Source organism: Tachypleus tridentatus, chromosome 7 (assembly GCF_004210375.1).
Source record: "Tachypleus tridentatus isolate NWPU-2018 chromosome 7, ASM421037v1, whole genome shotgun sequence".
Classification (NCBI taxonomy): domain Eukaryota; kingdom Metazoa; phylum Arthropoda; class Merostomata; order Xiphosura; family Limulidae; genus Tachypleus; species Tachypleus tridentatus.
In genome coordinates this window covers 150,433,214-150,460,252 of record NC_134831.1, presented here as the reverse complement: position 1 = coordinate 150,460,252, position 27,039 = coordinate 150,433,214, and the positions used below count along the sequence as shown (strand labels likewise).

Below are 27,039 nucleotides of genomic sequence, written 5' to 3'. Positions count from 1 at the left end.
TAGAATAATAAATCAAGAAACAAACGATTATCTCTTCTCACAACAACCTTTCTACTTGGTTGCTGATGGACATGGATTTCTAAGTCTTTTAAAGTTCTGCATGTGGAGGTTGTTAAACAAAATTTTTTTTTAGTTTTTACGTATACAGTTGAATAACCAAAAAAAATTATAAATAACAACAATGATACCATATAATTCCACTATAATTTATCAAGCTTAATAACTAATGTTAATATTCTATCCAATATTAAACTTCAAGTGGACTAAAGACATAATCTCACTCCATGAAATCTTGGATAGAAAGGACATGGTAGCTTTTTAAAAGATTAAAATTGCTGAGAAAACCTCTTTGAGAACATTATAAGCTGTTAATTTATTTAATCACATGTCATGTATTGTAGTAAGAGTACATAAGGGACTGTTTCAAAAATGGAAAGAATTGATTAGGGCCATCATGTTTGATTCAGTTTGAGATAAGCCATATCTCAGCAAAACAAAAAGATATGAGATTTTTATTTTATATTCTAGCTTGTCAGTATTACTGATTTGAGTTCCTAAATTGTATAAAGTTAGACTTGATATTTTGATATCACAAACATCTAAATTGAAACAGTGCTACATTAAACATACACGTAACTTACTAAAATTGATACTTAAATGTGTTCTTTTAATATTTAATTTTAACTCATATATAATTACATATAATTAACTCATATATAATATTAAAGTTTGAATTATAATCTACAATGTTATTCCAAACTTACTAATATAATTTCATAAAATAGTAGTTCAATAAAATTTTGAATGCAAGTCAATAAGAGTGATGATATGTCTTTTGAATCCTGACCCATTGCAAAAGGGTTAAAACAACATAATTTCCATTATTTCTGATACAGTACTTTACTTCTAACTCACATAATAGCTTTCGTTGATTTTTGTTGTCCTCTCTATGAACAGTTTTCCCTTTCTAGTAAGTTTCAGTCTAACACCTAAAATCATGTAGTATAGCTACTTTATAGCATTCAAATGTGCACGGGACAACCCTACACCATTTGTAGTGTGGCACGTCCTCTTATTGTAACCAACTCCCTCTATAGTATAGGGTACAGTCATCATTTCTGAATTTGACAGTCATGTCCAATGGAGTGCATTTGTTTGCTCCTGAAATTTTTGGTATCTACAGAGATATTGTTTCACAAGTGTCAGTAACTTCCACTTTGTCTGGTGTGAAACAGCATAACATAGTTTATGCTAGTTTACTGAGCATTCATTTGATATACCTCAACCCATGTTTCTCATTTGTTATAGAAGAGATTTTACTAGCATTTTTTCCCACCTACCTTTTGCCTCATCTTATACCTGTAATGTCTTGACTTTACCTCTGTTTTTTATTTCATAATTAGGTTTCTTAAGTGTGTGTTTCTACATATTCAGTCATTATAACCACTACTTTAGGACATACATGCCTCACTCATTCTCCTGCTTCTGTTACCTTGTATAGTTTTTATTTGACTCCTACACTCCAGAGTCTTTATCTTTGGATTTTAGGGTCAAATCCTGTGTCCTGTATTTGTCTTTCTTGAGCTTGGTTTTTTTCTACTCTTGTTTTACACACACTACCATTTTCTGCCATTTTTCCTTCTTTTACTTTCTTTCTGTGATAATCCACCATTCCCTTGTAGGCATTTGATATATATTTGTTCATTTATCTTTTTGACTGTTGTATGTTTACTCTTTCATAACATTTTCACTTATTTGGTTAATCCTTTGCTAGCATTAGTTGGGGTGTGATATACTTGTTACTCATTTGCTTTTTACTGCTTTTATATACCCTATTCTAGCTTCTTTTTTATTGTCTGTATCATTTTACTGGTATGCCTGCATCTCTGATATCATATGTTAGGCTGTATGCCAATATTATGCTTGATTTCACTTATTTACTATCTGTACCCTGCTCCTGCTTTGTCTTCTCTCTCTGACATCACTTCCCATTCATTGTTTCACTTCTTGTAGACTAATGTTGTCAGGCTTGGCTGTGACTAATTTTTATAGGCTCAAATCAGTAGTATCTGTTTCAATTGGTTTAAGGACATTTGTGTTCCATTTGCAACTAATTAGGCTTTGTTTTTACTGTCTTCTGTTCCCATTATTTTATGCCCCCTGCTAGTACAGCGATATGACTACGGTTCTACAATGCTAAAATCAGAGGTTCAATTCCCCTCGGTGGGTTCAGCAGATAACCCGATGTGTCTTTGCTATAAGAAAATACACGAACCCATTATTTTACATTTTTCAAGGGATCTTGTTTATTGTCAGCATTGGTCCATGGAAATATTGTTTTGTCTTGGAGGAGCTGCATCTAACATCCATTTCATTCATTTGTCATTCATTCCTATTTCTGCAGGGTTTAGCCTTCTACACTTCTTTTGAGGGGCATGTATTGATTGATTTCACATGCCATATCTTCTCCTTCCCTCACTGTGTAGGAGGTTCTTTCTTTCTTGGGACTTGAACTCCCATGGAATTCTGTGTACCTTTGGGTCATGATAATTTGTAATGTCCATAATGGATTGCATGGTCTATGGATCTATACTTGAGATTCCTTGTTCTCAGCTATTCTCCTTCCTTACTTAAAGACTTTGCTGGTGACTTAATGAAATTATTTCTATAATGAATACTTCTGTTCTTCTTGTCTGGGTCTCCTTTTCATGGATGTAGTCTTGATGGGACAGGAGAGATGTCTTGACTTTCATGATTTTAAGTCACTGGTACTACATGTTGTCCTTTCAAATCAATCTCTACTAACTTTTAATGTTACATACACTTTTTTGTTTTAATGATGGTTGTAGACAGCTCTTTATGATACTTACAGTTATCTTTGCAGTTGTTAACTTTATATATAATCAAGAGGATACTTTTTCACTTTCTCTATTTCCACACTGTCACCACTATTTTTAGGATTATTCTGTAACTAGTATGTTTAATTGCTTGTTTTATTCTGAGTGCCCTAAGTCTTGTTGTGGATCACCTTTCAAGGTCTGCCAAGATACTACAGATAGATTGGTTCCTTCTTCCTCTGATGTTCAAGTTTTTATGTGCTCTTATCTGGACACTTCTTCTTAACATTTTTGCCACTTTTCTCAACACTCTACTTTCCTTTTTCTTTTCCCTGTTCCTATTTTCTCAGCTTTAACTGGAAATACATTCCATCAGAACTGGTCAGTTTCTTTTCTCCATATCTACCCTCGTACACTTCTCCCTCATGTTTTTCCTCATTCTGGGCACTACATTGTTGGTTCTTACTAATAATTCCTTAATGGATGCATGGTTTCCTATATTGCATCTTCTCCTATCCTCTCTACCTCTGTCATTCTCCCTACTCCTTCAACGTTAATTTTCCTCCTCCTCCCATTCAGCAATGTTATCATACTAATTTCATGTGTGAGTTTTGTCCAGTCCAATGTGAAATGTTCCTGACTCTTTATTTGTAGCTTTCCATTTATTATTCTTCAACCCCTCAGTGTGGATTCATGTATGTGGTGAGGGGACCTCCCAAGGAAGGTTCTGTTCTTTCAGTTTACCTCCTCTGGAATCTAAACATTCACCCACGTGTTTGCCGTGCGTGGTGACTCATGAAGGGGAGGAGAAGATCCTGGTGGTTGAGGGGTCCAACCCTAACACACCACTTTGGCCTTGAATTCCTGTAGACGGGCGGCCTTTGGGTGGCCCCCCTTGGGTCAATTGGCTGGTCCACTTGGGCTAGAGTCAACCAAGTACCAGTGTTGGAAGTTCTCAACTGGTGTTGTGGACATTGTGCCTGATGCTGGTGTTTGGGTATAGTGCTCACGAAACCCTGACGTTGCTGCAATGTCCTTGCATGACATTGTAGTGCGTCCACTCATAGGGCTCCACGGTGGGTGGGGTCAATGGGTACAGAAATTTTCCTTGTTTGCTGTGGATCCTCCAACAGAAAATTTAAATAAAATAATGAAAAAACAGTCAATAGGTAAATGACCACGTCTTGAAGACTCTGAGCAGCAATCTTCAACATCTGTAACACCTGTACCCCATTTTCTTATATGACATTCTCTTTCAGAAAAATCTTTAGGGCAAATGTCCCCCTTTTTTATTCAGAAGGGAGTAGAAGAACTTGCTGGCTGGAGAGACATATGATCAATCAGATCTTGATGCTCTCGTTGAACAGTTGCCGCCTCTATTTCTAATCCTGAGGGACTTTAATGGACATCATCCCCTCTGGGGAAGTGCTGTTATTGATAGGAGGGGTCGCTCTGTAGAGCGTATGCTCTCTGATAACAATCTTTTTTCAATACACAATTTCTTCCACTTATTTTCATGCATCTAGTCAGTCCTTTTCCACTATTGATCTCTTGGTTTGCTCCCCTTCATTATTTTCCCATTTTTCATGGAGGGTTGACAATAATCTACTAGGCAATGATCATTTTCCTATTCTTTTGGAGAGACTGGCCACCCTACCCACATGCCCCGGTGGAAGCTGGATCAGGCAGACTGGTCCACTTTCACTGCTCTTGCAGAACTTGATCCTGTCATCGTGAATCAGCCATCAATAGACGACTGTGTGGCAGCAGTAACTGACTGTATTATACAAGCAGCTGCTCAGTGTATTCCTAAAACCTTGACACCTTTTCCACACTTACCTCGTCCGTGGTGGAATCCTGCTTGCCACTTGGCACGGAAGGCTCAAAAACGGGCCTGGGATACTTTCCATAGATATCCCACACTTTCGAACCGCATTGCTTTCCAACGGACCCATGCACATGCTTGGTGGGTAAGGCATCAAAGCCAGAAGGAATCTTGGATTAAATTCACAACTAGCATATCTTCTACCACTAGTTCAAAGGTCGTATGGGACAGGATTCGTAAGGTCAGTGGGCACTACAATTCTGTCTCCCTCTCTCGATCTTACTCTCTGATGGCCAAGAGGTAGCTGATATCCGGAGCATCGCCAATACTCTAGGTGAAAGCTTTTGCCGGGTATCTAGCACTTCTGCTTGTTCCTCCACCTTTTTGGCCATCAAGACTCGGGCAGAGTGTTCACCTCTTTCCTTTCGAACTGACTGTCTTCTTGACTATAATTGTCCAACAGATGTACTGCCAGACCGATGATGTACACTATGACATGCTGTGCTATCTCTCTCCTGCTTCTCTTGATATTCTTTTTATTGTTTTTAACCGGATCTGGCAGGGGAATGTTTTTTCTGATGCCTGGCACCAGGCTATTATCTCACCTTTCTCTAAACTTGGGAAAGATCCCAAGATTGCTTCACACTACTGTCCAATTACTTTGACAAACTGCCTCTGTAAGACCTTAGAGAGGATGGTTAATGCTCGTCTTATTTGGTTTTTTGAATCAAACAACCTCCTCTCGGTTCCTCGTGGGTTCCAACGACAGCATTCCACCACGGATCACCTAATTCAACTTGAAACATCAATCAGAGAAGCCTTTCTCAAATGCCAACATCTTGTTTCAATATTCTTTGATCTTGAGAAGGCTTATGACACAACATGGAGGTATAGCATTTTGGGAGACCTCCATATATATGGGTTACATGGCCATTTACCCATGTTTATTAAAAAACTTCTAATGGACAGGAGATTCCAAGTTCATATGGGTTTGACACTTTCCCATTCTTTTGTACAGGAAGTTGGGGTCCCTCAGGGCTGTGTTTTGAGTGTCACACTTTTCAGTATAAAGATAAATGCCATCCCTGAACAACTCTCTCTCACTGTTGCAAACGTGTTCTATGTTGACAACTTTCACATCTCATGTCAGTCGTTGAATATGAAACATACTGAAGCGGCAACAACAAACTGCCCTCAATCGTGTACTGATGTGGACTACGGCAAACGGCTTTAATTTTTCTCTCTCTAAGACCGTTTGCATACACTTTTGCCACCAATAGAGTATACACCCTGTTCCTAAATCCCATATCAGTGAATTTGTGCTGCCTGTGGTCCCTGAGACAAAGTTCTTGGGGCTTATCTTTGACCGTAAGCTGACCTTTATACCACACTTAAAGCAGCTACTGGTCAAATGCACAAGAGCACTGAACATCCTCCGTGTCCTCTCTACTGCCAGTTGGGGAGCGGATCGATTCTCTATGTTAAAGATATATTGTGCTCTTATTCGTTCAAAACTCGACTATGGATCAATGGTCTATGGCTCTGCCAGACCCCTTGGCCTTAAAAATGCTGGACCCCATTCATCATCAATGACTTTGACTCTGCACTGGGGCTTTCCGCACCTCCCCAGTTCATAACTTATGCATGGAATCTCACAAACCTTCTCTGCACCTTCACTGTTTGCAACTGTCTTTACTGTATTCTTCGAAACTTTGCTCCTTACCAAAGCATCCCAGTTGAGGATGTGTTTTCCTTCCTCAGTGGGCCTTACTTTTTTAAAACAGACAATCTGCCATTGCTCCTTTTGGCCTTCACATCCAGGTGCAATTGAATGAATTGGGTCTGTCCTTGGAAAACATTGCAGAATCCACTGGTCAGCCCATCCCCCCCATGGCTTATTACAGCCTCCAAATGTGACCTTTCTTTAAGTCATCTGAAAAAGGCAGATATTCCTGATTGGAAGTTCCGTCTTTTATTTACTGAACATCTTTTGAACAACATTTCTATTCCAATTTATATGGATGGTTCAAAATCAGGTGACTCTATGAGCTCTGCCATGGTTTGTTGCGGTTCAGTGGTTGCACGCAGAATCCCCTCTACAGCTTCTGTGTTCACTGCTGAACTGTATGCCATATCTCTTGCCCTGGATCATATTTAAGCTGAGCAGTACACCGACTCCACTATTTATACTGACTCCCTTTGTTCTCTGCTGGCTTTGGAATCACTTCACGTTGGCTCACACCCTGTTCTCGCTGATATTCAAAACCGACTGGCCCATTTCTCATTAACATCTACTTCTATCCAGTTTTGTGGATACCAGGCCACGTTGGTATTCGTGGGAATGTGCTTACAGACATGGCAGCTAAATCTATCTGCTCTGGCACTATCACTTCTTCTATTCCGTACATGGACTGTGGTCCTGTATTCAAGACTCGGCTCTGTGCCAGCTGGCAGTCCACTTGGAGTGAGCAACGTGACAACAAGCTTTTTTAAATAAAACCCTATATTGGGCTTTGGCCATCTAGCTTCTGTAAGGTTCGGAAGGAGAAAGTTGTTCTAACTAGAATATGCATTGGTCACAGTTTTTTAACTCATCATTTTCTTTTATCTGGAACTGATACAACACCAGTGTGTTGTTTGTGTAACACTCAAATCACTGTAAGCCACATTTTACTTTCCTCCCATCATTACGACTCTCAACAACGGCACTATTTTAAACATGTTCTGTCCCAGGGTTTGTCTGTAACATTGGACAATGTTATTGGTGATGGTGACACTGTCCACCTTGATGAAGTTTTTAGTTTTTTAATGGCCATTAATCTTTTTAATCTCATTTAAGTGTTGGATATTTATTCATTACACCTTTTTAATTGTGGTTCTCTTTTCAGAGTGTCAATCTTTCTAGTTCAATTTGACATTGTAAAATGATCAAAACATTAAATAACTCGACACCAGGACTGGAAAGGCCAACTTCAGGTGACTAACGCTGCTATTTTAACTATCCGTTTGAACTACCCATTAGTCGTCCTGGCGAGTTGTTATTACACTTTTGCTGCATGTCATTTAACACTTTTATTACTTTACCTTAAGTACTGGCCATAATGACACATAATCCGGAACCAGGACTGGAAAGACCAACTTCAGATGACTGACGGTGGTTCTTGTACTTACCTGTTAGTCTTCCTGGCGGGTTATGATCATTACCATTCTGCTACAGGAAGTCCTTTACAACTTTGTAGACTGGATGTCAACATTGGTTTTATGCCATTTTCTGTTTTTAATTGCTGTTTTGTTTATACCTTCATTTCCTTTTATGTATTTTACTACATTTAATTTCTTTTACCTTTTTACTGGACATTTGGCACAAATAGCCTGGCTGCTTTGTGACATAAAACACTAAATCAATCAATCAATCAATTCTTCTTCAGTTTGTTCTTCATCCCTCCTTGACTATCATACAAGGATGCAAACTTCAAAGTTGGTCTCTGTATCATATTTTCTTCCATTCCCTTCCTTCTGTTCCTCATCATTCTGAATTTTACGTTGGCTTTTCAAACGAGGCTTATTGCTTTCAACCATTGTTAGCTAATGAACAGCTCTACCTGATGCTTTTGAATTTTCTTATAATCATCATGTATTCTCCTCATCTTGCAGTCCTTTCTAATTTGGAACTGAATACTGTTCTCCACACCCTTACCCTTCCTGTCTTTGACCCTTTAATTTCATGTTCTCTGTACCATCTTTTGCTTGAGGCTACTTCCTTTTTCCTGTGGCCATAAAAGATATGATGTGTATGTCATTGCTGCTTCTTATGTTCTTTTTCCTTCTATTTATCAACACTATCATTCTTCTCCAAATCATTTCTGTGTTCCATCCATGTAGTTATGTGCTCTGCACCACTCCTTTCACATTTCATGCTTTAATCTATTTATTCTTTGTGATTCCTAATCTCTCCAAAATATTTCTGTTATTGCTCTCAAAGGATGGTTACGACACCTCAACTATTTTGTCTGTGCTTCTTTGGATGTTGGTTCACATTTACTTTTTCAAGTCTTCTCATCAAATCTGACATCCTACTCTCTCTTTGGCTCCTCACTTCTGTCATTTATTAAGAAGTTCATGCAAACTGGGGAGTAGACTATCCCATTTACTTTTATTGCACATTTTCTTTACTTTCTGGCTGTCATTTGTTTTCTTGATCCCAACGTTTTCCTATTGCCATTCTTCTATATACTCTTTACCAGCTCTTAATTGGTAAATTATTTTTTATATATCTTACTTTTATGGTGTCCTATTTCTACATTTCTGGATTTTGCTCAGTAATAAGTGTTGCTTTTTGGGTATACTTAACTTTAAGTTCATGCCATATGACTTTAGAAGTCTATAACACTCACTGATGAGATAGGGTGTTCCATAAGACTACTTACTGTAGGGTACCTCGTGATATCTTGCTTCATAAATAAGTCCATACCAGACCATCGTAACATACGGACTATCGCAAGTAAATCAGTGTTGGGATAGTATCTTATACCTACAGTCCTACTTGGATAAATCTTGACTGACTCTTTTCAAAAAGGATTTTTCTGGTAACCAATTGCACTGTCTCATGGTGTTGCATTAATTTGGACTCTATGTGGCACTATTCACCTTCTTCTTCAAGTGGAGTATGGGTGTTCTTGCCACTTGTTCATAACAACTGGGTTGGTGGACCACAGATGCTTCTTTCTTAGTGTGATTGTTCCTACTTTGTCAAGAGTAGGGCAATGGCTTTCTATTGTGTAGATTGTGAGTACTCTCTTCCTACTCTGGACTGGAAGACAAATTTCCAATGCTGGCTGTTTTTGGACTGCAGGAATCCACCACATGCAGTTTACCCCTCCAGCTTCCAACTGTTTCCTCAATTGTACCAATGTCTGGATGTCAATTTATGAACAACCTGGTGTTGGATTGGCATAGAAACAGCCATCATAAATCCTCACACAAGTGGTTGGGAGGAACCCTCTTCCTACCATGGACTTGGCAAAATATTCCTGATGATGCCTGGTTTTGGACTGGAGTTGACCCAATACATTTGCATACTCTCTTCCTACTGTTACTCAGATCTCATGTTTCTGGATGGCCTGTTGTTGTTGGTATACTGGACCTGCCCACATGTGCCCTACCTAGATTGTCAGAAGGGAAGTTACTTTTCTATTATGCTTCCTGGGCTTGAAACAAAGACAAACAGAATGATATTCTTATCTTTCACGCTGGATGTCAAATACCAGATGCAGCATGGTTTTGGGCTGAAGTTGACCAGTCAGTTACAATCTTATGTAACTTAGCCATTGTATACCATCTGGCATGTCTGTTACGTTTGGACTGGTGTTTTTTCTGCCCAATTTCATGGCACATTTTTTACAGTGGTTAAAAAGTATACTTGGTACAGATGAAATAAAGTGTGCCACAAGTATGAGCTTATACATCAGGATAAACAGTGCTCATTCAGATAATTTTTGCAATAGTTCCTTCACATTTTCAGTGTGGAATTCTATTCATTATATGAGAGGAGGTATGATATTGTATCAGGAATTAATATTGAAAATGTATTTCCAATAGATACTTACCTCTCTTTACATTTTACACCCATTCTCTCAACTCCTGGTTTGTCTTTTTTGACTGATCTCAAAGTGGTGATTGTGCTCTACAGTATAAAGGGAGAAAGTTGTGTAAGGAGGATGTGTTGCACTCTTATTCGTGGAGAGTTGTCATGTATTTATGATATGCTACAATGTAGCTATACTATGTGTAAATATGGGAAGTTAACTGAGATTCACAAAACTAACAGTCAATGAAAACTGTGTATATAGAAGTCAGCACAAATTGAGGAAATATACTATGTGATAGGAGATACTTATATATCAGAAATACATTTTCAGTGTAGGAAAATGTTAATTTTAAATTATTATGCACAAGTTATCCTATAGGGCAGTGTAGTGACGTGTTTGGTGCATAAAATAACTAGTTGTTAGCATAAATAACAAACTTTTGTAGGAAACATTCTCTTTTCTATGTTTTCAACAATGTTACCCAGCATAAACTTATATTTGTAGTGTAACTCTAAACTAATAAATTGTGTGTGTGTATATATATATATCCCCACCCCTTTACAGTAAACCTGAATTTAGACTTTTGTCATTATTCAACTCTACACTATGGCCAATTCAAACTTATGCCTCATAAAATATCTACTTATTTCGGTCAAAGGTGGTGCTACATTATGGCACTGAAAAGTAGGACTTACTGTGTTGTGTAATTACAGTGAGGACGTATTAAAGGTTTTGCAAAACGTTTTGTAATATTTACAAAAAATGCAAACTAGACAAGATATTAATAATCAGTATATCACATATTTACATTAAATCTTACTCATTTTGAAATATACTTTTCTTCTGCAGATATTCTATCTCACGTACACCAGTTTTCAAAGATAATTTTGTAAAAATCAATTTGAAAAAGAAAAGATTTTCTAGAGGCCATCGACATCTCAGTAGTCAAAAGTACAAGCGAATGAAATGGAAAAACCTCCAACAGTACAAAAATGATGGTGATGATGAAAATAAGCTTACCACAAAAAGAAAAAAAACATCTGGTTGTTTCAAATGTGGCCAGATTGGCCATTGGGCTCGTTATTGTACAGGGGTGAAAGGTTAGTTTGATATTTTAAAAATAGTTGATGTTATTTTGTGGTGAATCTCTTTTAGTTAATAGGAATGCAAAACATATTTTCTTTACATGCAAATGTGAGTGCTGTATGCAAGAAATGCACCTGCTTGTTTCTGATACTGTATAAGTCTTAGGATAAATAATATAATCTGCAACAGACTTTTTGAGCTTTGTTTGTAATAATGATAGGTACCACTGAAGACAGTGCATCTGAATTTGGTGAAATTAAATAGTAGGGATTATAATGACTTTCACTTAAGAAGTACATGTTTATATGTGTGAAATTTATATGTTATTAAACTTTTAATATGAATAAAGGAATCTACAACATTTTGTTTTGTAATATCAGTTTTGGGATTTACAATTTTAATAGGATTACCAGAGGATTAAAGTGTGATATTTATTCAGTGGTTAACATGTTTTCTTTATTTCAAAACATTTTTCCTGCTTAGCCAACCCAGTATTTTTGAAGCTGCTACCCCTCATGATTAATTTAACTTTGTAAGCCTGTTTGATAATACTTCATTTGTAATCACATTTTATATCAGAATATTCTTTGGTTTATTGGTTAAATATGGTGTTAGCAATCAGGGCAAGTATATTTGTATGTTATACTCTAAAGTTTCAGCACTTGACTGACATCCTTGAGTCTGAGAAAGTGTTCTAATCTTATTGTGGATTTCAAAAATATACATAAATGCTAGTTTAACTTTACAGGTTTATTTATAATTCAGACTTTAATTGTATTCTTGACACTTTCCTAAAAGTTTTGAAGTTATTCATTGCTCAAGAAAGTACTGCTTGCTTTGTCATCATAGATGGGTATATTTATTTCATAAAGTGACTGCACTGAAAGAAAATAGTCTCTGATGTGGCACAGGTGCAAGGTTTGTCATAAAAGGAATGTCTTGGGTCTTGCAGCATTGCTCTGATTGCATGATGATTATGTTTGCCCAAATTTTCAATTTGGATAATCATTTAGCACTCTCTAGTACCCTATCCTTATTGCATTTATCTTCTAAAGAAGCTGCTGTCTATTAGACCCTGAAAAATGCCTGATATAATTGCACACAGTTGCCTGGTTTAAATAGAAATTGATTTGGAATATTTGTGACAAATATCTTGGAAAGAACAAGGTATATTTCTATTAATTCAAAACTGTCATCCCAAAAAATTACAAAATCTACACCTGATTGATTCATAGCCTGAATGATTGAATGTTGTAGTTTCACAACAATATTTCTTCTTCATTATTACAGCTACAGCAACTTGTTATTAACACATGTAACAAAGAGTTCAACTCCAAAACTATGCATTTCAAGAGTTACACAAATCCGTCATGCAGTACAAGCAACATAATGGATGCACATTAGTAACCTGGTTATCAGTCCCTCATTCATTAATGTAATGACTGTCCTTTTAGCAGATCAGTCACCATCAAACTGCTGACTGTGGAGTTACCTGAAAAACAAGATGTATTACAGTAACCCACGTGAATGCCTTCTATGACTTTCTGCCTAAAAACACGTCAAGAAATATCATGATTCCTTAAGTTATAATCTAAAATTTCATGGCAATCTGTCATACTGGTCTGAAACGATACCATTTTCATTTAGTATGGTTAGTTTATGGACTTCTTGCAAACAAATTTCAAAATTCCTACCATTTCAGTTTCGAAGGCTGTAAGAAAAAGCACTTTTATTTTATATAAAACACACACATCTGTTGACTACTTAGCTACTTCTGTAATTTCTTTTTATTGAATATGTTTGTAGAAGGGCATTGAAAAACGTTTCTTGTCTTGGTTTACTTCAACTTGTCTTGGAGCTCTGCCTAGCAAGTTTGTAATTAGCTAATGTCTTGTTTTCATTCCCACATTCTTCAATTCCAGATTATCTTCATAATGAGTTTCTTCCCCTTAAAATATAATGTATTAAGGTAATTTGTAAAATGGATAAAATATTCATTGCAGTGGCTGAATCTTTTTCTCATACTGAAAGCAAATATATTTAATTATAGAAATGCTTGTTTAAAATCAAGGTACTGGCTTTTAAAAACACTGATAATGTTTTTAGTTACAGAGGTATATATAATTTTATTCATATATATTTTTTATGGACCTTTAAAAGTAGTTTAAAACTACTTCATAGTGTTCAATGTAGCATGAGGGTTAAATTTTCTTAAATTATTGCTTCTATATGAGTTACACCTTTTCTTTCATTGGTGTAAATAATTATTCATTTGGAGTACTCCAGATGGCATTGCTGCTTGTCAAACAGATTAATGGACTCCGAGTGTTGTAAAGAATAGGAACAGTGTAAACTAGTGAATTCCTGGACTGACTTTGCTAGAAAATGTTTTTATTTTAATTGCCATGCAGATATTTATAACTATGTTCATTTGTAATGTTTTATACTGATCTACCTAAATTTATAACTAGGCAATACATTACTGCCTTCTGAAAACAATGATGAACTTGAAGATCAACCACTGCCTACCTTAGAAGAAGCAGCACAGATGTGTAAAGGAATTAAGGATCCATTAATCAGAGGTGTCACTAGAGTTTATCCTGGAGGTATGTACACTTTCATATTTTCAAAAGATAAGTTTTGCATCAAGAGCTGTATATAATGTATAGCTGTACATTGAAATATATAGTTAGTAGGGATTATAATGTTATAGCTCTTACTTCTGTTGAACAATTTTAAAATAAGGATTGAAACATAGGTTTTCAGTAGAGTATTTGGGTGAAATTTATCTACATTTTATTTAGACAAATGTGGAATACAAATATAATGATTCCTCATCCTTTAATCTCTTGCTTTCTATCTACTTTTTTTCTATATTTTGTGCTGTTAGTGAAACATGTTTATTTACTTAAAATTTATTTGTTTCACAATGTCAGTTTTATTTTTCTGTTTTTAATCCCTCAAAAAATTATTAGAATTCAATGTCTGGCACACGTAATCCACTGATAATGATGCATTTTTTAATCTTTTTCGTAATTATTTCTCCTTTTTTAATTTTTGAATAATTTATACTTGATAAATTTAATCCTGAACATGTTATATCTTGGCTATTAATTTGCTTTTTTGTTATTAGTGTACCAGTTTTTGGGTTAATTCTTATTGTCACTATTAATAAATATATTTTAAGTATTTGCATATAAGTGTAAGGAATTATTGTTTGTTGTTGTGTTTTTGTAACTTTATGTTTAATGTATTCTGGGTTACTTGTTTATCATTATTTTAATATCCATTATTAAATTGCTAAAACATCAATCATGGTCTTTCAAGAGGTTGACTACTGTACAAACAACATCTAGTGAGAACAGTTTGCAGAAGCTGCAACACATTAAGATCACAGGTGATGCACATCAAATTACATAAAAACACTGAGGAACAAAAGTGCCATTTACAACATTGACTAAAAAAAGTTGGAGAAACAAAATATCACAATTCAGAAGTACAAGAGGCATATAAGACTAATCTATCTGTGATGGCTTAACCATTTAGAGAAGAAGAATACCTAAACATAATAATGTAGAATAATGTTAAACTAATAAGATATAAACCATACACAAGGAAAACAAAGATGAAAAAAGCCTTCTAGATCCAACTAACTGGTAATATATTCAGCCAACCTAGCACAGAAGTCAGCAAAATTTGAATACCTTCCATCAAACCATTTATATAGTTGATTCAACTTCCCAAAGGGATTAAAGCCCAGATGCATGGGTACATTTTTCTTTTGAAAATAAAATCCAGCATTGAATTCTTTCTCTTGCTAACAGATACAGTCCTTCTTATCAATTTAATTGGTGATTACTATATAATAATTGTAACGAATTACCATCTTAAGTGATCATATTGGTTACTAACCAGAACATCAACTTTTGCCTGAGATTGTGACTAGAGCATTGTATAACTGACTACATCCTGTTCATAAGAACATTAACTAAGTGCAGAATACTTGTATTATATGTTTGGAAAATTTTACCTGAATATATCTATACAAAGATATATTCTTTTTATGAAAGGGTAAAGTAGTGTCAGTTGTAAACTTTTGTTAGGGTTATTTGTGAAATATGTTATTGTTAGTTGTATCATACTTGTAATGAATAGCTTATATATATATATATATACACACACATAGAGGAACAAGATATCACAAAAAATTCAGTCGCTGAAAGTGTTATTGAAGATGAAGAGCTCTCCTTTGCCTTGAGTATTCATCCTGATCCAGCAAGACCTGCTGTTGAACCTCTTTTTAGTCCTGCCCTTGATGGTATGATCTCTTTTTTTCTAAAGGATGTTTTCTAAATGTTAATATTGTCAAATGAGTTATACAAGCTGTATGTATGTTAGATTTAATCTAATGTAGTATACACCCATAATTGATAAGGCATGATTCTTTTTAAGTTAAGTGTAATAAAGCATCACAGTAAAACTGATAATTAAAATATATGTTGATAATTAGCCCAAAAGAAGTTCTTATAATAAAAAGTGTAGGATGTTATATCAATCACACTATATACTGCAGATTGCTGAAATGCTATCTTTTGTTCAATATTCAGAAGTGATTAGTTTTCTGGGATAGAATCTAGTAAAAGGATGTGTGCAAGTCATTTACGAGTCTTTGGCTTAACATTAAAAATGTGTGTTCAAAAACAATATCAGTTTTTAGAATTGTAATGTTTCCTCACACTAGTTGTCTAAAAAGGGAAATAAAATGCCCCAGTTTCGGTATTATAAATGAATGGTAGAAACAGTGTTTCAAATTTAGATGCTGAAACTTTGCTAACCCCATGAGTTCTAGAACAAATAAGCCCTCTCAGCTATGGCCTACAAAACATAAGATTCTTGAAATGCTGTTCTCATTTACGTTGCCAATATTATAAAAATGTACATTTCATATTAAATCTAAAAAACTATTAGTATTATTACAGTATTTCATCATTTTATATTTATAAAACCATTGTTCTTTAACAAGAGATAATTGTAGTAATTTTTAATAGTTAATACACTTCTTAGGTGAAACTTTGTGGGTAACATCAAGCATTTTGTTTTTAAGTTTTATTTTGGAATACTTTTAGTATATTAGTAAGATAATGTAGTATTTTATGTAACACTTAAAAAGTTAGTGAAAGAACCACAGTCAATGAAACAAACTATCAGGAAACCAGTTTTACCACATACATTTCCAATGTAGTATCTTATCTCCCTTACAAAATAGCTATTTACATTCAGTACTGCCCTCTATATACAAATTTTTATGCATGGCACAAGTTTTAAAATTCCCACCTACCCCACAAGCAGTGTGGTTCACTGCATCTTCTCATTTTAATCATCATGCAACAACCCTCCACCAGTAGGATAGTGACACACTCTACTGATGCATGTGATGCCCTCAATACAATTCTACTTAACAATCACTTTTCCTTAAGCAATGTTCTTGTGTAGATGTTTCATTCATTGCAAATTTGTATCTCTTTTCAAAGTAGTGCTTTCAATGTTTTACTTTTTCTTTCTTTTTTTAATAATCTTCCTTCTCTCTAGTTTATGGTCAGGAAAACTTACCCTTATATTTTGTTTTGCTTTTTCTCACAGTTGATTCTGAACTTAAAATTTTGTGTTAGGACTTTAGCTAGAGTTACCACTACTTTAATGATTGTCATGATATAGGCTTCAGATGAGGATCTCAACTGGGGATATTTTGACTATCATTTGCAGAGAGTTTGAATTTTGTGTCTCATCCCTCTTTTCTGACATTGTTTAGGATCCTCTTCTCTCTTTATTGCCTATTAATGATTAGGAGGATTTGACAGCATTTTATCAATGCCTGTACCTTTTCTGTGGAATCTGCTGAGCCTACCTCAGTCCTTACAGATTTGTTATATTTTTTTGTATCCCTAATTTCATATGATCCTTTCCCTGCAAACTTACATGCTACCACATTGTCTAATTGCCTTGACTTCCCTTCTTTCCATGAATTTAGAGTTTATAAAAGATAATACGCTGTGTATTTTGTTTCCCAGTTGAGGGCTGGATACCAGCATGTCTTTTCATCCATCACAGGCTTCTGATTATTATGCACTGGCTTAATTTCAGGCCTTTGATCCTTTTCTTGATTTGTAGCAGTTGGAGTCATTTTTGTTTTTCTAATGGGTCTGATCCTTTAAATCCTGAATATTTAACCCATACAGTTTGTTTTTTGTTTTGTTTTTATGCCCAATTTTTTGCAACCAATTTCTGGATCTTCCTTGCTTTACTGCAGCTTCTTTTCTCAACTTTATGTGTTTTTTTCTCTAGATTTGTGGGTGACCAAGGTGAATGTCTCTGGCGTGTACCCTCGTATTTCCTTTTCTCATCAGTACTAAAGCTATCTTTAGTTTGTGTACATCAGGGTTGTATTTCAGTTTTGTGCTTTACATTTTGGGCTTGCTTCAGTGTTGTATATGTTTTGTCAAGTGGTTAAAGCCTTTTCTCAATTTATGCATGCTTTAAATTTGCTCTTCCACCACTTGAAAGACTGACTTCTAATAGCTCCTTCCAACCTGGTGACTTCTCAACACACTTGTCTATTACTGGGAGAAGCAGCTCGTGTTGTTTGTATTCTCAAGATGGAAAAGTCTTTCCTGATTCCTATCCAATATCTTGTCCACCTGGTTGTGTTTGATGGAACATTTGTTTGTACATGTTCTTTCTTCTCCCTCTCTTTTGGCAATCATGTTTATACACTTTTTGAGATTTGAGCTTCCATGGAAGACCTTATCTCCTTAGATTGTGCACATATGTGTTATCTTCAGTGACTGTTCCACTTCAATGGGGTTGAGCCCTAGAGGAAGATGTTGCTTAGGGTAACTTTTTGAGCATTGCATTTGACCTCCCACCAAAGTTATCTTAGGGAAGAGACTATTTCTACCAGCTCTGATATGTATATGTATTGCCAGTAGCACACATTGGTTACTCATGCATGCCTTGTTTAATAGACCAGAATGGAAATTTTCTCCTTCCAATCTTCTCAACTTGAGGTGAAGACAGTGTTGACCCTACTCCTACCACTGGCTTCAGATAGTAGTTTATCTGCTGAGTACAGTATGTTGCATCCTAACCATTCTACACAAAGAGGCACATTCATTTTAGCTTCCCCTACCTTCTTATCTCTGGCTGGGGACTATACTTCCATTTTCATACTGGAATATAATTCAAGTGATTTCAATGGGATATATGGTTGAAAAAAACTCAGTTTTTTGCTTATTTGTTGGATGTGCTTCTCCTCATTTCCACTGGTTTATGTGACACAATACAGGGTAAAGAGTATACCAGGTACAAATGTGATGTAGTTTCTTATGTGTTCCTGTCTCAAGAGAGGTTCATATTCCATGGGTGTTCTTTAGACACTTTTGATTTATATCCCTCACACTGCTTATTTATATCCCTAACACCAGTTCCTCCACATTTTAAATATGGTGTTGTAGCTATTTTGTGAGAGATATAAGTTACCATACCAGAAGTTATTATTTTCATACACTAAAAATGTACTTCCAATAGGTACATTCTTCCATTGCTTAATTTCTGTATAATCTTGAAGTGATGGTTAAATAGAATTGTATAGAGGGAGTCTCACGTGTGATGAAGGTGTGTCATACTCCTATTGGTGGAGGTTGTTGCATGATAACTTGCACACAAAGACACAGTGAACCGTGCTAATTGTGGGGTAGATGGAAGTTTCAAGGCAAGTGACCTGCAAAAACAGCATTCAGTAGGAATAGTTATTTTGTGAGATATATAAGTATCTATCAGAAATATATTTTCAGTTTAAGAAAATATTTATTTTTCAGTCTCATATTGTCTTCATTATATATTTTTCATACATAATTCTCAATTGTAATTAGTTACTTTTCAGTAATTTAAAGTTGTTTTTCTATAGTTTCGTTGCTAAGACTGTATTTGGTATAGCCAGTAAACAGAGTAACCACTCAGGATGCCACTTTATTATCGAGGTTATTAATATGTATTTAAAGAATGATAAAATATATGCATTTGTACTGCATTGCTTCTATGTGTATATGTTTTTCTATCATAATATTGTTTTTTTGTATCATCTTTGTGAGAACACAGTACATAAAAACAAATTTTGTCTGCTTTATTCCTCAAGGTTGAAAGACTAGAATGTAATCGAACAAATTTTGTTCCTGGATAGTACATCCTATTTAAGTCGTAATTGCTTATATTGTAAAAGTACAGAAAATGGCCATTATTCTTTTCAAACTTTGGTTTTATGACCTGGATAATGAAATTTAGAAATTAACCTATTTTCTATATAAAAATGGGCAAATTTGCACATTTTCTTTTACATAAGGTTTGAATAAAACAACATATGAATCAAGATTTACATGTATTTATACTAAATTTATACAAAAATGTTTAGAAGTGAGTAGTTTTTCGAGATTTGCAACTGTAATGTAAATCACTTTCACATATCAGCCCCAAATATAGTCTCCCATCATGTTTTCATTATATGCTCCTTGGTAACGGCATTCAAAGTCCAGTATATCTTGGTGGAAGTGCTCACTTTACTCCTCTGAGTATGCTCTCATGTTCTTGAATTTTTCAATATGATCATCAAGGATATGGACTTTCAGGGACATCCTGCAGCCCATTTCGCCGTAGTTCTTCACCAGAGCCTCAACCAGTTCCATATAATTTTTGGCCTTGTGATTGCCCAAGAAGCCCCAAACCACTATGATAAAGCTGCCCCAAGCTTTTTTATTCCTTCCCACTGAGCTTCTTGGGGAATTCTGTGCACTCCAGGATCTTCTTTATTTGTGGTCCAACGAAGACTCCGGCTTTGACCTTTGCCTCACACAGCTTAGGAAAGAAGTCTTAAAGGTATTTGAAGGCTGCAGGCTCCTTATCAAGAGCTGTGATAAATTGTTTCATAAGACCCAATTTTATGTGCATTGGTGGGAACAACACCTTCTGAAGGTCCACTAGTGGAATAGCGAACTTCATGGCTTTCTTTTCCCCTCTGTACCATCCTGCAAAAGAGCAAAATAAAATTGTTATTATGAAGAATAGATTTATTTCATCCACAACTAGTGTGTAAGAGGTTCATGCAAAATATTTTATATGTGATATTTTTTCTGTACTATTGGAAATTAAAAAATAAATTAGAAGATATTTAAATTTTAAAAGGTCTAAAATTTGTATAATATACAATCTTACTATTTAAGCAAGCAAATATTGTCTGTCTTACCTTCTAGAGTTTTTTGCAGTGCTCACAGATAAAATGAGATGCCCAGGATTTGTCTTGATCCCCGACAGGTGTGTCATAATATGCTGTGTAGGCTTCACACATTCTAGCAGATGCTGTCACAGAGTACTTTTTTGCTCTTGTCTTGATAAATTGGCCACACACATAGCAGAATGCTTGCAGCTTCTTGATGTCATCTCTGATAAAATCAGATAGGTTTATGTGTTCACTTAGGCAGCTAAAACTAAACTGAAGTGGTGAGCCCTTGTAGATATATTACTATGGAAAGTTCTAGAAAATTTTAAAGGTTCTTGAAAATTCTTATAAGTTCTACAATATTTTAGAAATTTTTTGAAAATTTGAGAAAATTCTCTATCAGCTACTCAGCACTGAATCTACCTGGAATGTTCTGGAAAATGGATAAATATGAAGATTTTATTACCCAGGTCACAAAAGCAAAGTTTGAAGAGAAAAATAGGTCTTTTCCATTTACTTTAGGCATAAGCAATTGGGAAATAACACCTTCTGTCCAGGAACAGGAAAAAGTAAAAATTTTGTTACATATTGTTATAATTAATTAGTTTTTAGAATTGTGGACAAGACAGTTTGTACTGTCATAAAGGTTTTATGATAGAAAGAAGTCAGAAACAAAATCCAACAATTGCTTGGTGATAGAAAAGAAATCTACCTAAAGTTGGAAAATTTGTTTTTAAACAATCTTCCCAAATATTAATCCTCCCAAATTAATGACTAATAGTGACTGACAAAGTTGATTTTGTTTTTAGTGTACTTTCAGGATAGTTTCTCAGCTACTGTAGTTGAAACATTAAAGCAGGAATTAAAATGAATGATGATTAAAGATTGATTGATTTATGGATTTTTATACAAGTAACCAAAAATTCAGTGGCATAGAATAATATAATAAAATTTGTAAAATTAAAATACTACTTCTTTTAAGCCTATATGCTTCTAGTAAATTGCAAGACAAGAGACCTAGAAAGGAGAACTTGGTTTGAAGACTGATAATTCTGTCTGACAGTTTTGGGTGTATCATTTAGTCTTAATAATTGAAGAATGATCAGATCAATCCAAAAATACGTGTATTTATATGGATTATTTGATACAATAATTTTTTTGTTGTTTTATTTTCATGAAAAGAGTGAAAATTATTTCACCAGCAATTGTTAAATCAAGAGAAAATTTTGTGTAAAGTGACATTCAGGCTTAATATACACATGTTGTATGAAACAGTAAATAATGAGTTATTCACAAACGTTTTTGATCTGAAGAGGAAGAATATATTGTTTTAATTTTACCAGAAACTCCTCCTCTTGTATATGAAGGCCTAAAAAAGATGGGATATGACAGTTTCAGGCCTGGTCAAGAGAAAACCATTATAAGAATCTTGTGTGGTAAGTTAATGGATCAGATGTCATGCACCTAAGCATGTAATATCTTGTTCCATTTGTTATGTCTTACATTTACAGGTATTTGTTAACCATACAGTTAATAGACCAAATTGTTGGCTGTATTTCACAGAAGTTGATAATTCTCTTGCTACAAATAGTTCAAAGTAGTCATGTCACGACCTTTCACAGGGTTGCTTTCAAAATTTGATTAAACCACTTTATTATAAACATGGCATCACAATGGAGCTGGTTAATCATATTTTGATGTCATAAGTTTTAAGTTCTTAATTATTTAAAAAAGTACTTAACAAATTCTCTCTCTCTTCTAATATAAGAATTGTTTGTGACAGTTGTTCTCTAGGTTTTCACTTTAATTTATTTACTATCCCTCTCCAAAATAGGGAGCATAACATAAATTACTCACTATCATATAAGTATTGTTAAAGCAAAATCTGATCTTTATAACCCTAAACTTTATTTTTTTACTGTTTCATAGACTAGAAAATCAGACCCACTTGCCACACCCACCTGTCCCATCCTATCATTCACAAATTGCCAATAACTCTCTGGCATTTTATACAATATAACTTATAATCAATAGAAAGGTAAAGTTGTAATCTATTAAACCATGTATAATGCTCTGTCAGTTGTCAGTTTCATCTTTAGTTTAAAGTTTATTGTGGTATTTAGATCAAGTAGCAAAGGAAATTAATACAAGTCCTTCTTGTTCTAGTTAGAAAGCCAGTTAAATTATAGCATTTAAAGAACATTGTTTGCTTTGTGTGTGTTGTTATCTGTGTTCTTAGGTGCTTTATTTAACTAAATAAAAATTATTTAGTACACCAGTACTGTGCATTTGAGTGTTTTAAGGATTACTTTTATTTCTGTAAAAGAGATGAGATGTGTGTAGTAGTTCTGGTGTTCATATGACATAGATAGATCTACTAGGAATGACAGTTTAAAAGTAGCGTGATTGGTATTAATGTGATTATAAATAGTGTTAAAGTTTTGGTTATCAAAATTAGTTTGGTTTAATGTGGTGAAAGTGTCAGTATAAAAGTGTGTGAACAGGTTGGCTTTTTCATCATCAGTGTGTGCTACGGAATTATTGTAAGTTATAGTAGCATTTTATATTGTTTGTAGTGTTGTTGCAGACCTTTTTAAACTTAAACAGAAAAGTGCTAGATTGGATTTGTCTGTGGATGTACAGAATGTGTCCCAATTGTGTTGCTGCTTGATTTTAATTAGCAATTTTACTTGCTTGTTCATGTTATTTAGAGGATTTTGAAGTGACTTGTTGCGAGCTCTGATAAATTGGTGTCACAGCTTCCTTCTTTCACAGATTAGATAGTTTACTTCCAGTGTGAGTGTCCAGGAATTTAAAAAGTGATAGTTCTTTTATTCATTTTTAAATCAGTGGTATAGTTTGATTTCAGGACAGAAAGCTCCTAACCATGTTGCATAAGAGTTCTGTGCAGTGTATAATCAACTTTGATATCTAATGTTGTAAATTCCAAGCAGTATTTATTGGGACCTCTGAGTTGCTGTGGATAAGATGTGAAGGACAATTACATTTATTTACTATTATAGCAGGTGTTTCATTGTTTTTTTTTCATCATCTGAGACATCTTTCTTTGTCTATTATATTAGTTTCATTCCTGTATACTGTAATTCCACTTTTTATTACAAATCAAAACCTGAGCCTTTTCTTTTCAGTTCTGGTCTTAGTTTGTTAATGTCTAAGGGCTATTTTATATGTTTAAAATGTTATTAAGTCTTCAAAGCAGGACTTCAAGCACTTCATGATGTCACATTCATCAAGCATGTGAGTTCATATGTTGAACCTGTTGTAAGTCTCTAAATTTGGATATTTCAACTCATCTAGTGGTTGGCTTGACATTACAGTTTTAAGTGTTTTTAAAGATAATTCTTTCTTTATACCTGTAAAAATGTTGGAATATATATATATATGCATTAAAAAGCACCCTGAAATCACCTTTGTACAAAGTTCTATAATATATCACATGTAATTGATTATTGAATTCACATATATATAATCTGCATATATGGTAGTATTATAATCATTGTTTGTTTTGACAAATTAAATTTTATCTGATTAGAATTTCCAACATTATCAAAAAATTATGCAAAAATGTTATCTATCATATTATTTGAAAACTATTTTTAATCAAACATTTTTTAATATTTTGTAATTCCTTATGAAATTATTCATAGATACTAGTTATAAACATGGTTTATTAATATCTCAATCAAGATAATATTATACAAATTTAGAATAAAACTTGAAAATGATTTTTCTGTGATATACTTCATATATAAAACTTCCATTATTAATGTGTACAAAGAATGCCAATTGATGTTGTACTAAAAATTTAATACTGTATTTTGACTGTTAGATATTGTAAAAATTGGTTCACTTAATCAGTTATCATTAAAAACAACAAAAATATCATCAACATGTATCATTGGTAATAAAACAGCTCGAAACTTGACAAACAATTCCACAAGTTTGACCATGTGTGTTACTATCACACAGAAAATGAAATGTTGAATCCTACCAATTTATGAAAGAAATATTTTTTTCCATTCGTCTTCATTGTGATACATAAGATCAGATGTTGGTTGTAAAATTTCTTCTAAAGGAATATATGTGTACAAATAATCTACATTAAACCTTGCACAATAAACATTATAAAACATCATATGTTCCTATAGGAACACCAAATGAAACATTAGGGTGATATGTGTTGACATAACCTTCAAATATGTTTGCTAATTATAAATTTATCTTAGTTCAAATTCATATAAAATAATTTTATTATGCTATTTATCTCATTTTGTAGATTATTTTTCAGCTTTACAAACTTTGTATGATCATCAAAACTGCTTTTAAACTTATAAATATTCTTGTTTTATTTGAAACAGTTACAGCATAACTTACTAGTTGCATTATTAAATATTTAGACATTTTTTTGACTAAGATTATCTGGTTTAAACTCAGTCTCTGAATGATGATGATAATATTCTATTTTCTGTTAAGAAATTTGTAATGATTATTCAAAAAACAACAAATAATCTTCACACTTCAGTGTTGAAGGTGGAATTAGAAACTTTAGATTATGAAGTAATGCTTTCTTTTCTGTTTTATTCAAAACATACTGTCAAATTAAATATAACATCTGCAGGACGATCGAAGAATGTATCACTTATTTGACCCATTGCATGCATATTGTAATTATATAGTTTATACTTTTGTTTATATATTTCCAATAGTGTATAATTATACATCATAAAAACTCACTTTGACTCAAAACTAGCAGTCTCCTGAACTTTCAAGACTATATTTTATGGCCTTACAAGTTTTAATGGGGGTAGAATACATCAGACTGAATCTCAGTGCAAGAATTATGATATTTATATTATAAAAAGTTATTCAGGTGAACAATCAAGAAGTTTATGAGAAATTATGAAAACACTTATGCACATGTTAGCTATTGTCTTTGATACTTGAAACATCTGACAACAAATTATAAATACAGAGGTGGGATAACAACATATACAATATCTTTGGGACAGACTATAAAACTTTTGTAAATTTGGAAAACCATATATGTGTTTGTGTGTGTGTATGTTAAACCAAAGTTTGTTTTGATCAAGGCCTTGTGTTTGATGACATATCACATTAAAGTAAAAGTAACAACATATTTGACAATCATTACACTACTAGCAGTTTATTGAAAGATATTGAATGCTCCTGTCAACTTTACAGTGAGATCTTTAGGTTCTCTATGATATTTTCATTCCTTACAACTCCTCCAGTGCATGTGCACAACTGTTTTGTAACTCTGTTTTGAATGATAATGGGTGTGGTCCACTTAACAATATAAAAATTAATTACAACTCCTGCATGTCGTGAATTAATGTCGACAACACCATATGAATGTATATACTTTAAAGTTTATGTACTGTGTTGGAGAAAATGTTTTATTTTTTTCACATTTATGAATAATTCTTAATAGTTACATTAGCTATGAATATGAACATTATTAGGTAAAGGTGGACTGTGCAATTTGATATTATTATGATCACATATTAAAATCTATAAGTTGTTAAGAAATTTTTGGAGGAGTTGATCTCTTCTGGGTGTTGAATGTGTTAAAATATGTTTTTTTACAATGTATATTACCAGTAGATATTCTTGTACATACTCAAAATAAAATCTTGTATTAAATGCATATATTTGACAATACGTACTACAGATAATGTTTTATTTACTTTCTAATATATTTATTACTGTAAATTATTGCTTTCATCTCAAAATAGCATATAGTCTTAGAGTTAATAGCTTATACCATTGATTTTCTCAATGGTGTTAATGTTTAATTTTTTATCTCAAATGATTAGTATTTTGCCTATCATTTGCTTGTTTAAAAAAAACATAAATACAGATAATGCTAGCTTTTTTTTTTCTAGTTTTATGTATCAAAATTTTAACTTTTTAATTTTAATACATAAAGTTTAGGTGAGCTGATTGTAAACATTTTATCATTAGTTGTGTTTGGTATTGATTTTATTTTTATTTTGTAAAAGTCCATGTCCTTTTGTAATTATGACAGCTAAGGTTTAGTATTCCCTGTATAGGATTGTCTACATTAGTTGTACAGTCTACTGGGTCTGGAAAATCTTTATGTTACCAGCTTCCAGCATACTTATATGCCAAGGAAAGAAAATGTATAACCCTGGTGGTGTCACCTCTTGTTGCTTTAATGGAAGACCAGGTAAAAAAAATTGTGTTTTTTCAGTTATGTCAGTAGAGCAGCAAGGGAATCAAAATAAACTAGTTACTAGATTAGGACCAGTTAAAACCAAATTATATTTACATAAAATAATACTCTACTGAAAGTACAGTATTTGTTATATATTTGAAACTCATTTGTACAATAATATGTAACCAAAAGAAGAATCAGGTAAAGTGAGATGCTTA

At 33.8% G+C, this 27,039-nt stretch overlaps 1 protein-coding gene across 6 annotated transcripts in view; it reads left to right on the top strand.

Annotated features, from left to right (window-relative positions):
- RecQ4 (RecQ4 helicase) overlaps window positions 1-27,039 on the top strand; it is an 82,760-nt gene that overhangs the window by 17,796 nt on the left and 37,925 nt on the right. For 5 of the 6 annotated variants that reach the window (XM_076514738.1, XM_076514734.1, XM_076514737.1 and 2 more), the window contains 5 exons: window positions 11,100-11,350; window positions 13,808-13,942; window positions 15,523-15,654; window positions 21,945-22,037; window positions 26,697-26,833. In XM_076514738.1, coding sequence (XP_076370853.1) covers window positions 11,100-11,350; window positions 13,808-13,942; window positions 15,523-15,654; window positions 21,945-22,037; window positions 26,697-26,833 — 748 coding nt within the window. The remainder of the gene's footprint in view (window positions 1-11,099; window positions 11,351-13,807; window positions 13,943-15,522; window positions 15,655-21,944; window positions 22,038-26,696; window positions 26,834-27,039) is intronic. The other variant, XM_076514735.1, reaches the window with a different exon arrangement.